At 51.3% G+C, this 14,643-nt stretch overlaps 2 protein-coding genes across 3 annotated transcripts in view; one reads left to right on the top strand and one right to left on the bottom strand.

Moving 5' to 3' along the window:
• The window catches only part of LOC112961756 (stonustoxin subunit alpha-like), a 7,958-nt gene extending 5,158 nt beyond the window's left edge, over window positions 1-2,800 (bottom strand). For both annotated transcript variants that reach the window (XM_026057249.1, XM_026057250.1), the window contains exon 1: window positions 2,605-2,800. The gene's annotated coding sequence lies outside the window, so the exon portion shown is untranslated. The remainder of the gene's footprint in view (window positions 1-2,604) is intronic.
• A 751-nt stretch (window positions 2,801-3,551) lies between these two features.
• LOC112961754 (zinc finger protein 25-like) overlaps window positions 3,552-14,643 on the top strand; it is a 16,625-nt gene continuing 5,533 nt past the window's right edge. Inside the window, exon 1 of the mRNA XM_026057248.1 lies at window positions 3,552-3,812. Coding sequence (XP_025913033.1) covers window positions 3,552-3,812 — 261 coding nt within the window. The remainder of the gene's footprint in view (window positions 3,813-14,643) is intronic.

Here is a 14,643-nt window from a genome sequence, read left to right as displayed (position 1 = left end):
CAGCACAGCCATGGCCCATCCGCCCCCAACGCAATTGCTGTGTGCGGGGGCTTTTGAGCAGTTTGCCTCTTCAGTCCCCTGAAATCACTCAGTGTCTCCTTGCTCAGTGATTGATCAGGCAGGACAAACGCCAGCGCTGAGCCCTCAGCCTTGTCCACACTGAGAGGGTGAGGCCTCTCCCCAAAACGAGGATTCTACCATTTATTTCCCCTCAAGGGTAGAACAAGGAGTTGTACGACCTCTTCTGAGAGCTGAGCCGTTGGAAAATCAGCTTTGGAAATAGAAGGGTATGGCTCCCTGCCCTTGTGAGCTTGATTATACTGTGCACGCGTTTTGTCCGGCCAGGGGAACATCCCGGCGCTGGGCACAGCCTGGGGGGAGCCTCCCCCCTGCCACGTACTGCAGGGACCACAGGTCTGAGGGCTGGATGCTAGAGAGGCCAGGGTGAGGGCATGTGCGAGAGCTGCTGGTGAACTTTGAGCCCAATTAGTCAGTGAATAAGAACAGGATCAGGCGATTTCACAGAATCACAGAATGGTTGAGGTTGGAAGGGACCTCTGGAGATCATCTAGTCCAACCCCCCCTGCTCAAGCAGGGTCACCTAGAGCACGTTGCACAGGATTGTGTCCAGGCAGGTTTTGAATATCTCCAGAGAAGGAGACTCCACAACCTCTCCGGGCAACCTGCTCCAGTGCTCGGTCACCCTCACAGCAAAGAAGTTTTTCCTCATGTTCAGATGGAACTGCCTGTGTTTCAGTTTGTGCCCATTGCCTCACGTCCTGTTGCTGGGCACCACTGAGAAGAGTGTGGCTCCATCCTCTTGACACCATCCCTGAAGATATTTGTACACATTAATAATATCTCCTCTCAGCCTTCTCTTCTGTGTTGTTTGTGCTTACGTGGGCGCGGTTTGCATGTACAGGCATACCTCAGAGATATTGCGGGTTCGGTTCCAGACCACCGCAATAAAGCAAATATCGCAATAAAGTGAGTCACACACATTTTTTGGTTTCCAAGTGCATATAAAAGTCATCTTTACACTATACTGTAGTCTATTAAGTGTGCAATAATATTATGTCTAAAAAAACAATGTACATGCCTTAATTAAAAAATACTTTTTTGCTAAAAAATGCTAACCATCATCTGAAAATTCAGTGAGTCATAATCTTTTTGCTGATGGAGGGTCCTGCCTCAATGTTGATGGCTGCTGACTGATCAGGGTGACGGTTGCTGAAGGCTGGGGTGGCTGTGGCAATTTCTTAAAATAAGACAGGCATGATGTTTGCCACATCGATTGACTCTTCCTTTCACAAAGGATTTCTCTGTAGCATGCAGTGCTGTTTGATAGCTTTTTACCACAATAGAACTTCTTTCCAAATTGGAATCAGTCCTCTCAAACTCTGCTGCTGCTTTATCAACTAAGTTTATGGAATATTCTAAATCTTTTGTTGTCATTTCAATAATGTTCACAGCATCTTCACCAGGAATAGATTCCATCTCAAGAAACCACTTTCTTTGCTCATCCAGAAGAAGCAACTCCTCATCTGTTAAAGTTTTATCATGAGATTGCAGCAATTCAGTCACATCTTCAGGCTCCACTTCTAATGCTAGTTCTCTTGCTGTCAGTTCTAGTTCTCTTGCTGTCAGCCTGTCCTTTGAAGCTTTGAAGCCAGGCATTGACTCCTCCTCTCTAGCTGTGAAAGTCCTACATAGCATCTTCTTCCCTTATAAGGCTGTTTTGTCTATACTGAAAACCTGTTGTTTAGTGTCGCCACCTTCATCAATTCTCTTAGCTAGATCTTCCGGATAACTTGCTGCAGCTTCTACAGCAGCACTTGCTGCTTCACCTCGCACTTTTATGTTACAGAGATGCCTTCTTTCCTTAAATGTCATGAACCAGCCTCTGCTAGCTTCAAACTTTTCTTCTGCAGCTTCCTCACCTCTCTCAGCCTTCAAGGAATTGAAGAGAGTTCGGGCCTTGCTCTGGATGAGGCTTTGGCTGAAGGGAATGTTGTGGCTGGTTTGATCTTCTATCCAGACCACTAAAAATTTCTCCCTATCAGCAAGAAGGCTGTTTCGCTTTCTTATCATTCGTATGTTCACTGGAGCAGCACTTTGAATTTCCTTCAAGGACTTTTCCTTTGCATTCACAACTTGGCTAACTGCTTGGCGCAAAAGGTCTAGCTTTCAGCCAGTCTTGGCTTTCGACACGCCGTCCTCACTAAGCTTCATCATTTCTAGCTTTTGATTTCAAGTGAGAGACGTGCGACTCTTCCTTTCACTTGAACGCTTAGAGGCCATTGCAGGGTTATTAATGCCCTAACTTCAGTATTGTTGTGTCTCAGGGAATAGGCCTGCCAGAGACAGCAGCCCCGTGCAACATCCCTTAACATGCTTGCTGGGAACTCACGCCTAGCCTTGCTACTGGCTGGACCTGGGAAAGGGGGAAAACAGCATGGCGGCTAGCAGGCCCGGAGGGGGGAACGCCTCAGCTCCAGCAGTCCAGTAGATAAAGCTGCGTTTAGCATCTCTGAGAGCAAGATCCAGGCCAGGACTCTGCCAACCCTGACTGCAGCTGCGCAGACACATCCCCACGGAACTTACCTTCCGGAGCTGGGGCTCCTGCAGCGGTGACTCTGCCTCAGCAGGATGAAGAAGTCCCAAGGGGGGGTCAGGAAGGAGCCTGCAGGAGGGCAAGTGGCCAAGGAGCTCGCCTCAGCGGAGCTGGCTCGCTTCACCCCGGGGCTCCTTGCAGACAGCAGGACCGCTCGGGGCAGTCTGAGGGGACACACTCAGTAAACTGGGTGCTACAAAGTGAGGAAGGAAGCAGAAAATGAAAGTGGAAGTGATGCAATGAGCACGCATGCTCTCTACAGCCAGCACGGGCAGTGTCAGAATAGCCCCGCCGGGTGCTCTGGGAGCAGGGCCACCATGAGGACACTTCTTGGGGGCGAAGTCTGAGTGCAGCCCTTGGCTGTCCAAGCTGGACTTTTCCTGCGCAGATCGGAAATAGGCAGAGAGGGGCTAGACAGATAAGAAATAAGGCAATGAAAAGGAGAAACTGTGAGTATAAAGCAGGGGAAGAGCTTGACCGGAACAGAGATTCCCAAAGCCATTCCCATTGGGGCTGGGAACCCCTGCCCACATAGCTGCCCTGGAAACTAGGTAGTCCCCCCCAAACTACATCGCCCCCTTGGATGAGCAGAGTGAGGACGTGGGGAGATGGGGCAGGAAGGAGCCTGGCAGGAGCACTGGTGGCTGGGGAGGTCACCTTGCCCCTGCCTGCCCTCACGGTCCCCGGCAGGCTGGCGGCAGCGTGGGGCCATGCTGTACGCTGTGGGGCAGTGCCAAGGGACACATTCAAGGAGCTGGGGTGTCGCCAGCCCCACGGGGAGCGACTGCAGTGCAGGGAGGAGGAAGACAGAGCGGCCTGTGAGCAGGGAAGAGGTGTCCCGGTGCCAAGGCAGGAGGGGAAGGAAAAGGCAGCAGCATTTCAGGAGGGACAAGAGGGGGGAGCAGACCCTTGGGGACTGGACCCGTCACCAAGAGTCATGAAGGAAATGGGACACGCTGGGCAGGATGGGCACCAGCACAGGCACAGCTCCCATGAGAAGCTGCAACAGGAATATGAAGAAATGAAAGAGAGACTTGTAGGTCTCATTACTAGATCATCGGAGTGTCTCCAGCACCTGCAAGAAATTGCCCTGAGGCCCAACCCACTCTCCACTCCAGAATACACTGATCTGCTGTTCAAGTCAGAAGAGCATGAGCTGAAACCTGGATACATGGAACGAATACAGTCGCTCAAGTATGTGAGGCAGTCTGCTGAAATCATACAGAAGACTGCAAATAAGGAGGAACTGTTGCCTGTAGAGAAGACTATGTATGAGAACACAGAAACTCAACATTCTCTGAAAAAACAAGGGGGAAAAAATCTAAATATGTTCAAAGATTTAAATCTCAAGCTACCCAGGAAAAAGATGTAACCAATGATTCCAAACAAAGTACACAGTTTAACCCCAGTTTGAGTCTCATAAAAATTTTTAGACTCGAGGACCTCATTTCTAACTCTCAGCTCTACTGCTCTGGCCTCAGTTGCTGGTTCATGAGGACAGATCAAGGGATGCTGGGGCTATTTGTAGTGCCAGAGCAGCTTTTCTCTGTTCTTCCCTTCTGCTCCTGTTTTTATACATTTCTTTTCTTCCCTCCTTAGATAGCCATTGCCCTTTGGAGTATATCTGCTCTGTTCTCATGTCACTTCTGGGGGCTCCGATATGTGTGAAGGTTTCCTGAGATATAGGTCATACACTTGCTGAGAAAACGGCACTGGTCATCCAGTGGCACCTGCTGGAAGAGGAGCTCCCTCCCCAACCTCTCTGCCTGTTGCTCCAAACCTTTCCTGGAAGAAACCTTTTGCCATCCAGACCTGTATCTCTCTGTACAGCTGTGCATGGCCTGGGCTTCACCATGCTGCCTGGAGCCTTTGATTAACTGTGCAGTGTCTGGAGCCCTTTGCTCTTGGTGCTGCAATCAGAGTTTTGCATGAGCTTTGTGCTCTGCTGAGTTATCTTCAAGCCCGCACTTGTTCTCTAGGTAATGTTGTAGCTGACACAGGCTCCCTTGAGCCTCTCTGCTGCTGTCTGTGAGTCTGGGAAGGGGCTGTTCTGCAAGCCCTGGCTTGTGTCCTCTGCACCTGCAGGTGTACCTCTTTGTGAGAGGTAGGACAGGATGGGTTTCTGTGGTGGCCCTTGGGCATAAACCCTGTCCTCGGGGAAGGGTTTGTGTCCAGTGCCTTTGTTCAGGACATCTGTGTGCCGTAGCCTGGGGGATGGGGGAGCCCGGGTCAGCTAGTGAGGTGGCACTGCCCAGAGGGGGAGCAGAGCCTGGCCTGGAGAGACCAGCGCTCACAGCCGGGGCCTCTTTCAGAGGAAGCTCTGACACGGTTTGGGAGTTCACGCGGCCATGAGGACAAGATCTAGGAACTGGCAGCATCACAGAGCAGCTCCCATTTCCCTTTGACACCAAACGATCGATTGAAGAGTTTTATTTATGGCAGAAGTTGTTTAAACCTCAAAAGGGCTTATAAAGGGCTGAACGGCCTGGAACATACAAGGAAGAGAGAGAAAGGAAGAAAGTAAGACAGAACGATAGAGGTAAAGGAAAGATCCGGATCACCACCCTGGATCCCAGTAACATCCGCGACTCCTTCACAGGGCGGGTGCACACGCAGCTTCCCCCAGTGGTGCTATTTATAGACTAGTCCCCGCCCCCAGCCCGCCCCATATGCTAATTACCTCGCATGCGCAGTGGGTTGTTCTCGAACCTTCCCTGACAGGGCTTGGGGGCGGTGTGCAGTGAGAGCCCGTCCCCGCCTCCCTGTCAGAGGCGCCGGCGCGATGCTGTCGCGGGCTTGTTTTGAGACAGCTACCCAAGATAAGGAAATTGGCCCCAGAAAAGTGCTGTCCTGCCTTCGCAAGACCCTCTTTTCTAGCCGCACCTTATTTCGTTAGTATTGTAATATTCCCTTCTTCTTCTGCCAGGTGTTTGAGACATTGACGCTTTCAGCTTCTCAGTCTCTCACACCACCCCGTGGCTCAAACACTCGGTTGAATCCTGTTTCCGTAGAGTCCTTCTAGGGTGGTGATCTGTACATAGCGAACGGAGGGTGAAAAGGGAGAGGAAACTGAAGAGAGCAAACGGTTAATCATACACCACACTACTGCCAAACCAATCATCAAAAATAAAAATCCACATAACAGCATTAGTCCAATGTTTAGTAGCCGCCTTCCCCATCTGGTGAGTCCTAACGATCTCAGGGCTGATCCTAGCCAAGAGCTTGGACTCCATCCGTCGAACCAGTCCTTCGGCTGCGTGGCGTAGAATAATTCCCCAGTTCGGTCAGCAGCTTCCTTCGTTTTAGCGCGAGCTTCTTCGATCGAGGTAGCGGCGTTGTGAATTGTAACACAGCCTTCTTCTCCAGTATGATTTAATATACCACAAACCCCACATTCTTTTAATAACAGTATATCTAAGGCTAACCTATTTTGTAGTATCATTTTAGATGCTTGTCATAATTGAGTATTCAGCTTCCCAAAGGCATACCGAGTCCAATTACTTGAAATATGTATTTGCCATGTAATATTTTCTAAGACAAATTGGTGTCTTTTAAGGGTTACATACAGGGCAAATATGTTTTCTAACATCAAAGATGTTCTCATTCCCCAAGTATAATAGTCAGGTATTTGAACTCCATGTATGGCCCATTCGGGTCGAGCTTGGGGTTTATCACTTCCCCTTCGCTTTCTCCTATGCGGTGAGGTAAAGTTAAAAATCCCCCTAGGACACATGGTTGGTGTTCCAACTCCGCACTTCAGCCCAGCATGCTGTTTTATATTAAGATGGGAATATAATTTTCCATTTGAACATCCCCACACTGTACCAGATGGAGGTGGATACCTTGCCATGGAGCAGGTTTCCTCCTCCTGAGAGACCGGTATTCCACATCCTCCCAATTTAGTATGTTTCCCTGCCTTATTTACAATTTTGTCACAACTATGGTACGCGTTGTGAAAACTGTAGGAAGGGTACCCCCAACAGGTACACATATCTCGTATAAAGGTTTGGAGTTCAGGGATATACCACGTTTCCACAGGATTACCCGCACCAGGGGTACAATTTATGACATGGGTACAGTTAAAATTTTGAGACTCATTTTGATACTGATTTTTCTGTATATTCTTTTTGACATCATTGGGGTCCTTTGGTTCTTTTCCCAAAATATGTCTCCATGACCAAGCCCAATTATGGTAGGAGCGATTTCTTGTGCTAATATTTCCTTGATGGTCTGGGATTTCTAGACACCACGATGGGGTCCACAATACATTATATTCAAATTCAGAGTAATCTGTATTTTTATTTGGGGGATTTCCCCACTTTATATGGTTAAAGGAGACACATTTCAGATTAGTTGAATTAGTAATGTTTAAACAAGTGCTATTCCACATATTTTCCCAAGTACCATTGGAAATCATCCAAGGGATTTTGGAAATATTACACATAGGGGTTCCTGCATACTGTTCCCACCAATCTACCACAGTGTTACTATAATTTCCCCATGAGTGATTTCCATTGTTTGGGAGCCGCTATTTGTATCCATTAAAATCCTGGAGTGTGTTTTTTTTTCCAATCGATCCCCTTTATAAGAAACTTTATAAGATTTATCGAAAGCAACCCCATTCTGATTCCCTCTTGAGCTGACCTAGGGAGGGCCACACATACCCCTTGGTCAGTATGATTCCATACTCGTATAAACCCTTGTATCAATTCCCAAGCTAAACTTGGGGATTCTTCCCCTCGTATGTTACCAACGATGTTGAGGGTGATGAGGATGGTCACCCAAAACATCCTTCCCTTTGTAAATAAACACAACTTACAGACAGAGCTAATGAGATAATAAACACAATTAACAATATAGTTAATAATATCATATGTTCCTCATCGAGGTTTCTTATTCTAACATCTGAAAGTAGGAAAACATATAAAAGCAACAGTTTTAGAAGGATGGTACAATCTAGCGGGTGCTAATATGGTGTTCTTTGCCGTGGATGTCGGTGGTGACCCATGCATATAGGTTTAGCAGCGATTTCAAAGTAAGGGATACCTCCCCTATGGTTGGCAGATCAACTAGGACTGGCTGCCCTGGGTAGTGAAGGGGTTTTACCAGATCCTTGCCTTCCTTTTTTCCCCAGCAAAAAGGAAGGGGGGTTAGGACAGAAGGCAGCAAGTTTAGGACACCCGTTCTTTCCCCACCTGTTATTAACCTTCACCACAGCATCAGGAAGTCGTGCAGGCCACCCAGCGCTGTGTAACTTGAGGGCAGGTTTTAACAATCCATTCGCTCTTTCTACTATCCCATTAGCTTGGGGATAGTAGGGGGTATGAAACGTCCATTGAATTCCCTCATCTTTTGCCCATTCTTGGGCCACCCAGGCAGTAAAATGGCTACCATTGTTGGATTGGATAGATTTAGGTTTGGGTAAGTAACTGAACCATTTCTTCAGCGCTTTTACTGTATTTTCTCCAGTAGCTCGTGCCACTGCTTCGGCTTGAATGAGGCCTGAGACAACTTCTACCCCAACCAAAACATACTATTATCCCTCTGATTTCTTGAAAGGACCTATGTAATCTACTTGCCACGTTTCCCATAGACCCTTGTTGTCTCTCAGATGAAGTGGGTGGTTTCGCACAGGGTGGTGATCGAGACGTGTACAACACTGACCGCATGCGGAAATAACAGTACTGCATAGCTCACGAGTCACCGGCCACCCTCGGCTCCCTGCTTCTTTAAAGAGATCTTTAATTCCTGAGTGGCCACGTTTAACATGCAACCACTCTAGCAAAGGTTCCCACTTCCCTTCTCTTTCCTCTCCTGTTGTTACCATCATCGCCAAGCGAGTTAGGGAATCCACCTGGTTACTGAGAAGGTGAGCTGGATTGCTCCCTTTCTGATGGGCCACAATCCATCCCACAAAGATGGGCTTATGCTTAGCAATGTCCAGAATCTCCTCCCATTTATCCTTTTGCCATACCAGCACCCGGTTAACTTCTCACTTATTCTGTTCCCAAAAGGGAAGCCATTCCGTACACCGTTTAAACACTGCATAGGAGTCCGTATAGATGTGTGACAGATCCTTGTTCCCTACTTCCTTTATCATCGCACTCCACACTGCTATCAGCTCTCCCACCTGTGCTCTTCCTTCCCCCTTGGTTACAACTTGGTCTCCCGAATGGACATGTAACACTATGGCTCGATATCTCCACACTTTTCCTTCTCTTCTAGAGGATGCATCAGTGAACCATACATTCTTTGAACTGGGCTGGAATTGGGGTGCAAGCTTAATGGGAGAGGGTCCCATTAAAGTCCAGGGTTGCAATCCTACTTATTGCCCTGCTTCCTCCTTGCTGGATCCTGAACTCCACCATCTCATGGTCGCTGCAGCCAAGGCTGCCCCCAACCTTCATATCTCCAACCAGTCCTTCTGTTACCAGGGGCCTCAGACAAGGAGTCTCAAAAGGGGAAAGGAAAGGGGGGGGGAACTGTTACCAGGAGCTTCAGACAAGAATGCACCCAAGGATACAATTTTCACAACTGTTACTGATATATCCTCATCTACATCTCATATTTGAGCCCTTGGCAGGCAACAAACCTCTCTAGGTAAGAGATCAGCTCGGCAGATAGGTGCTTCCGTCCCCTGCAGCAGGGAGTCMCCCACAACAATCACCCGCCGCTTCTTCCAGGTGTTCCTGCAAGGCACAGGGTCTGTTGTGCCAGTTGCTTCCCTTGCAGCCATGCCCAGCTCCTTCTCATCCTGGAGGGCACTAAACCTGTTCYTCAAMTGCAARTCYTCRGGAGGAGTAGGAGCCTTTCTCCTCCCACAAGCAGTGACCAGCTTCCAGCTGCCTTCTACAGTGTTGTGATGTACCGTTTCACACGGCACAGAGCCCTCCGGCAACTCCACTGCTGTGGGGGGTTGGGACTCCTGGAGCTGTACAGTTTCCAAGAATACCCTATCTCTTGCTCATCTTCTCAGATGCTACGCAGCCTACTGACTTCCTCCCGTAACCTCTCTTACCTGATGACACAACTTGTCAACAGCAGCACACCTCCTGCAGAAGAGCTGATTGCCAGCCCAGGCCTTCTGGAGAGGCCCCAAGCACTCCCTGCAACTTGAGACCTGCAGAGCTGCATCAGCTGTCAGAGGGTCTGTCTGGGCCCAAGCCTCTGACACAGCTGATGCAGCAACTCCAACAGCCCCTGGGGAATGTGCTCTGCAGCATGTCATGACCACACTTGATGAAGCATACACCAGAGGGATCAGAAACAAAGGTGCCTTCTTGCACCCTGCTGCACAAACTGCTGCATCTGAGAGCTACACTCTAGGCCTGGCTCTTATATAGGCCTCTCCCTAGCACTGACTCACAGGCTGCTTGACCCGCCCTAATCAAGGGCCACCTGGATCAAAGGCCCTGACTCCCTCTGGTCAGGGGCAACCGAGAGAGCTCGTCAGCTACACCTAGCTAGAGCTTCTCCCAGTAGAAGTTAAGGCTTCCTGCAGTTGTCCTTGCCTAGCTTCCCCTTTCCTGCTCACAGCAATCACCTGCTAGTTCCTCGGGGGTCCTCAGAAAGCCCACAACTTCCAGCAAGGTCCTCAAAAGTTCTAGTCAGAGCCCAAACACTGCTGTGCAAACTGCTGCGTCTGTTTGCTGCCTCTGTTAGCTGCGCTCTCAGCAGGTCATCGATATACTGATATACTTTAACTCCCTCCCCAGGGGTAATTTGGGCAAGTTCCTGTGCTAAGGCACAGTGGGCAGTGGGTCGGTGGATGACAATGTCCCTGGGGAGGACGGGTAAACGTGTATTGTACGCCTTCTCATGTAAAAGCAAAACGCTCTATCCACGTCCTGCAAGGGGACCGTAAAGAACATATCTTTTACGTCAATGGTTGGCAAAATTTGGTGGGCTCGTTCCTGAATGGTTGCAATCAGTTCCGCTATGTTTGGCACAGCGGCTGTTAAGGGACCTGTATTGGCGTTTAGGCACCGATAATCAACTGTTAGCCGCCATTTGCCGTCTGGCTTGTGCACAGGCCAAATGGGAGAATTATAGGGGGAATGTACAGGGATAATTATTCCCTTTTCCTTCAGATCTGAAATTACTGGGGTAATCCCTTCTCTAGCTCCTAGAGGGAGAGGATGGGGTTTAACATTTGCAGTCTTAGAGAGAGGTAATTCTGGTGCGGATTGTAGCAGTCGCACCAAAACTGTCGGTAAGCCAAACACCCAGTCTTTCCCTTTCGAATCTATCCAAGCTCGCCCTTTGAGCAAATCAAGTCCCAAAATGTTCATTGGCAAACTCCCCAATATCACGAGAACCTTTACTGGGGATTCGTCCACAGGCAACCAACATTTTACTCGAGCGGTTGTCTGGGGTCTGGAATTTCTGAACACATCAGTAACCCAATTTTGTTTTCTGTTGGCGATTATGCCGTAGCGGTCGGCCTCATCCGCTCGCAGAGCTGACATCTGCGCTCCAGTATCCACTAAAAAGGTAACAGGTGTTCAAAAAGGACCCAGGGGAAAAGTAATCAGTAAATCTCCATTGTTATTCTCTGTGAGCCTTCCCAAGGAATTCCTCTTGAAATGCCTTCCATCCATAATGTGTATCCCCTATTATTGGGGGGTCACGCCGGTTTCCCCAGGGGGTGGGGTCGTGACAAATTAAGCGGAATTACTGCTTTCGTTTTTCCATTCCTCTCAACCCTTCTGATATCTGCCTTGGATTTTGTTTCTCCCTGGCCAGTGAATCCCATGCGTCCTCCATAATTAATCAGTTATTGCGCAATTTCTCCCCAAGTTGTATGGGGGGGGGGCCTCCCCTCCATCTCAGTTGGGGAATCCGCAACCGGTCCTGTCAGTGGACAGCATACAGCTTCAAAGCATCAGGCAATCCCCCGATCAAAGGATGCAATCTTTCGGGGTCTGCCACATATCGCATGGGAGAGGGCTGTTGTGGAACTAGCAGGCGGTCATGCATCAGCTGAAGGCCATCAGTTTTCTGCACGCTTTCCAAAACATGGCCTGAGTGGGCGTTTTAATGGAGAAAGGGTCCCCCCTCTCCATTGGGTCTAATCCTCCTGCCCGGTACGCTACCCTCTGGGTTAGAGACCATGGTTCTCTATTATCGTCTAGGGTCAAGAAAACTCCAGGTCCCCAATGTCCTCTTGCCTCATCTTCACTCAGTAGGATACGATCTCCCCCTGGGAGGGACACCCTCCACACGTTCTCGGTTTCAGTTTCTCGGGGGCTCCGGGAGTATTTTTCCTGCATCTTAGCCAAATCCACAGGGGAGTAAGGGATGGTGCGCGTGGTGATTTGCACCCTGACCATTATCAACAGTCTCTGTTTTAGTCAGGGGCTGCATTACAGCTCCCTCCTCCTCTGAGGGGTGTAACTTCCTCACACACTGGAAGTCAGCGAAGGGATATAATAATTTCGGTACTTCCTCATCGACGAGGGAATGAGTCCCCTCCAGCTGTTCCCTCAGTATTCCTTCCCTCTCTAATGATTCCGCCAAGGTGGTCTGCAGTCTCTGATTAGTTATCCGTTCGGCGGCAAGCCGATCGGAAAGGCTCTGTGTCTCATTTCCTAGTTGTTCTTGCAGAGCTTTAACTAGGTCTTGCAGCGATTTAGTCGCTTCGCTTTCGGCCTGTTGGTTTACATGCCTATTTTGTTGGGCAGTGGCTAAGGCAGCCCCCAGTACCGCACAGACCAATGCTTTTCCTTTTCCCCGCCTCAACTTCCGTTCTTTAGCTAAGATGGTAATCCTATCGGCTTCTGCCTGTGGATCATGCCAGTTATTCCAGGCCCAAGTCATGCCAGGGGGAGAAGGTCGGGCATTATAGCCCTCTGACTTCTCCAGGAGAGGAGTGCAATCTATAGCTGGACCTCCCAGGGAGGCCACAGTAAAACCTACAATTATAGGGATCAGATCCCTTGATAGTCCTCAGAGGACTATTTCTCCCCAGGATATGGCTCTTCTCAGAGAAGGGGTCGCGCTAAGGACCCTGGTCCCGTCGATCATTTTGGCACAAAGCAGGGTATCCGGCCCTGTGTGTGCCGTGGGTGACGTGAGCTCCGTGACCAGCCCGCACACCTTGATCCTCGATGGGGTCCCCAGGGCCCTTCCCTGGGCACTGGCTGCAGTTTCAGGAATGGCGGCAGATCTCTGCCTCCCTGCAGCCGCAGCTGGGCCAGCCTGCAGCTCACCCCCTGCTTCCCCATGGTCTTGTGTCTCCAGCAAGGCCCGCGTGAGCTGACATACCCTGCTCTTAACTCCGCTGGGATCGGCCCGCTTTGGGCAGAGCCCCAGCAGCTGTGGAGGAGCCAGGCAGCTTGCCAGACCAAGAGGAATGACAGTGGGACTGTCCTGCAGCCGTGATGCAGTCCCTTGTTGGGGTGGGCACGTGCACCCCAGGCCCCTCAGCACAGACCGTGAGGTGAGGAGTTGGTTGGAGGTTGCCAGAGATGTGCAGCAGGGGGGTGGTCATTCTGTGGATTACTTGGAAGAAAAATTGTGACCTCCCCCCACCCCCATAAACTCATGCAACTGCCTTTCAAGATGAGAGTTTCGAAATGGCACAATAGTGATTTTTTTCCACTTTCCTAGTTGTGCTTTGCTCTGCAGCTGAGAGGGCGTGAAATCCAGTCCCAAAGAAGTGACAGCTGAGACTCTGCAGGCTCTCCTGCTCTTTTCCCTTTTCCCGCTCTGATCTGGGGAGCTGGATTTCGAGGAAGGGTCCCATCCCCGCTGCATCCCTGGTCAGAGCAGGAGTGGGGAGAGTAGCCTCAGCAGCGTGCAGGGCTGAGCAGAGGGGCTGGGGCACCGAGGGCTGCTCCAGGGCCCGCGACGGATTTGCAGCAGCAGTGATGTGGGTCCCAGCCGCCCGGCGACCCTGCTCCGGAGAGACCTGGGAGGTCGGGGGACAAGGCCGGGGACTGTCTTGGCCTGCAGAGCTAACATCACTCAAGTAATCGGGCTGATGTCAGAGGCCTGGAATTTGACCTTGAGTGTATTGCTATATAGCTGTTAGAGATCTAACTTTTGTTAGATAAAGCACGATTAGACAGTTACTGGGGGGGGTGGGGGGGACCCTGTGCAACTTGGCGGAAATAGCAGAACTAAGCTTGCGCAAGAATGTAGCCCAGCGGCTCGTTACACCGATCGATGAGAAACAGCCCGGAGCAGTTCACCAGACAGCAAAGATCAAACGCTCTGGAAGATGCTCTCCACCTTGTACAGCTCGCCCACCGCAGCCCCAAGCGCGGCAGCACGGCTCTACCTTCGGGGATGCCTGAGCGCAGAAGGGTCTCCAGGGACATCGAGCTCCCGTGACCAGGACCAAAACGCTCGGCGCCCCACTGCCCCCAACCTGCAACAGCCACGGAAAGGGCAAATTGGAATTGACCGTGTTTCTGTAACTGTGTGGTTTTCTGTGTGTTAACAATCACACTCAAACCACAAAAGTGGCCACCGGTGGTCACCGCAGCTGGGTGTGCACAGTGTGGCTGCCAGCGGTCCCCACAGCCAGGTGTGCACAGGGTGGCTGCCAGCTGTCCCCACGGCGGGGTGTGCACGGGGCAGCCACCAGCGGTCCCCACGGCCGGGTGTGCACGGGGCGGCCGCCAGCGATCCCCACGGCCGGGTGTGCATGGAGCGGCCGCCAGCGGTCCCCACGGCCGGGTGTGCACGGGGTGGCCACCAGCGGTCCCCACGGCCGGGTGTGCATGGAGCGGCCGCCAGCGGTCCCCACGGCCGGGTGTGCATGGAGCGGCCGCCAGCRGTCCCCACGGCCGGGTGTGCACGGGGTGGCCACCAGCGGTCCCCACGGCCGGGCGTGCACGGGGCGGCCACCAGCGGTCCCCACGGCCGGGCGTGTGCGAGGGTTCGCGTCCGGGGTAGGGGGGCAGCCGAGCGGAGCCAGTCCCCTCCGCCGCCCTGCAGCCGCTGCTCCGGGCCGCGCCGCGCCGGTGGGTGGGTGCACGGCGGCGGCAGGACTACACCTCCCGTGCTGCACCGGCGGCGGC

The sequence above is a fragment of the Apteryx rowi genome, unplaced genomic scaffold, assembly GCF_003343035.1.
Source record: "Apteryx rowi isolate R43461 unplaced genomic scaffold, aptRow1 scaffold_1378, whole genome shotgun sequence".
In the NCBI taxonomy this organism is placed as follows: Eukaryota; Metazoa; Chordata; class Aves; order Apterygiformes; family Apterygidae; genus Apteryx; species Apteryx rowi.
This window is presented reverse-complemented; position numbering and strand designations above follow the sequence as displayed.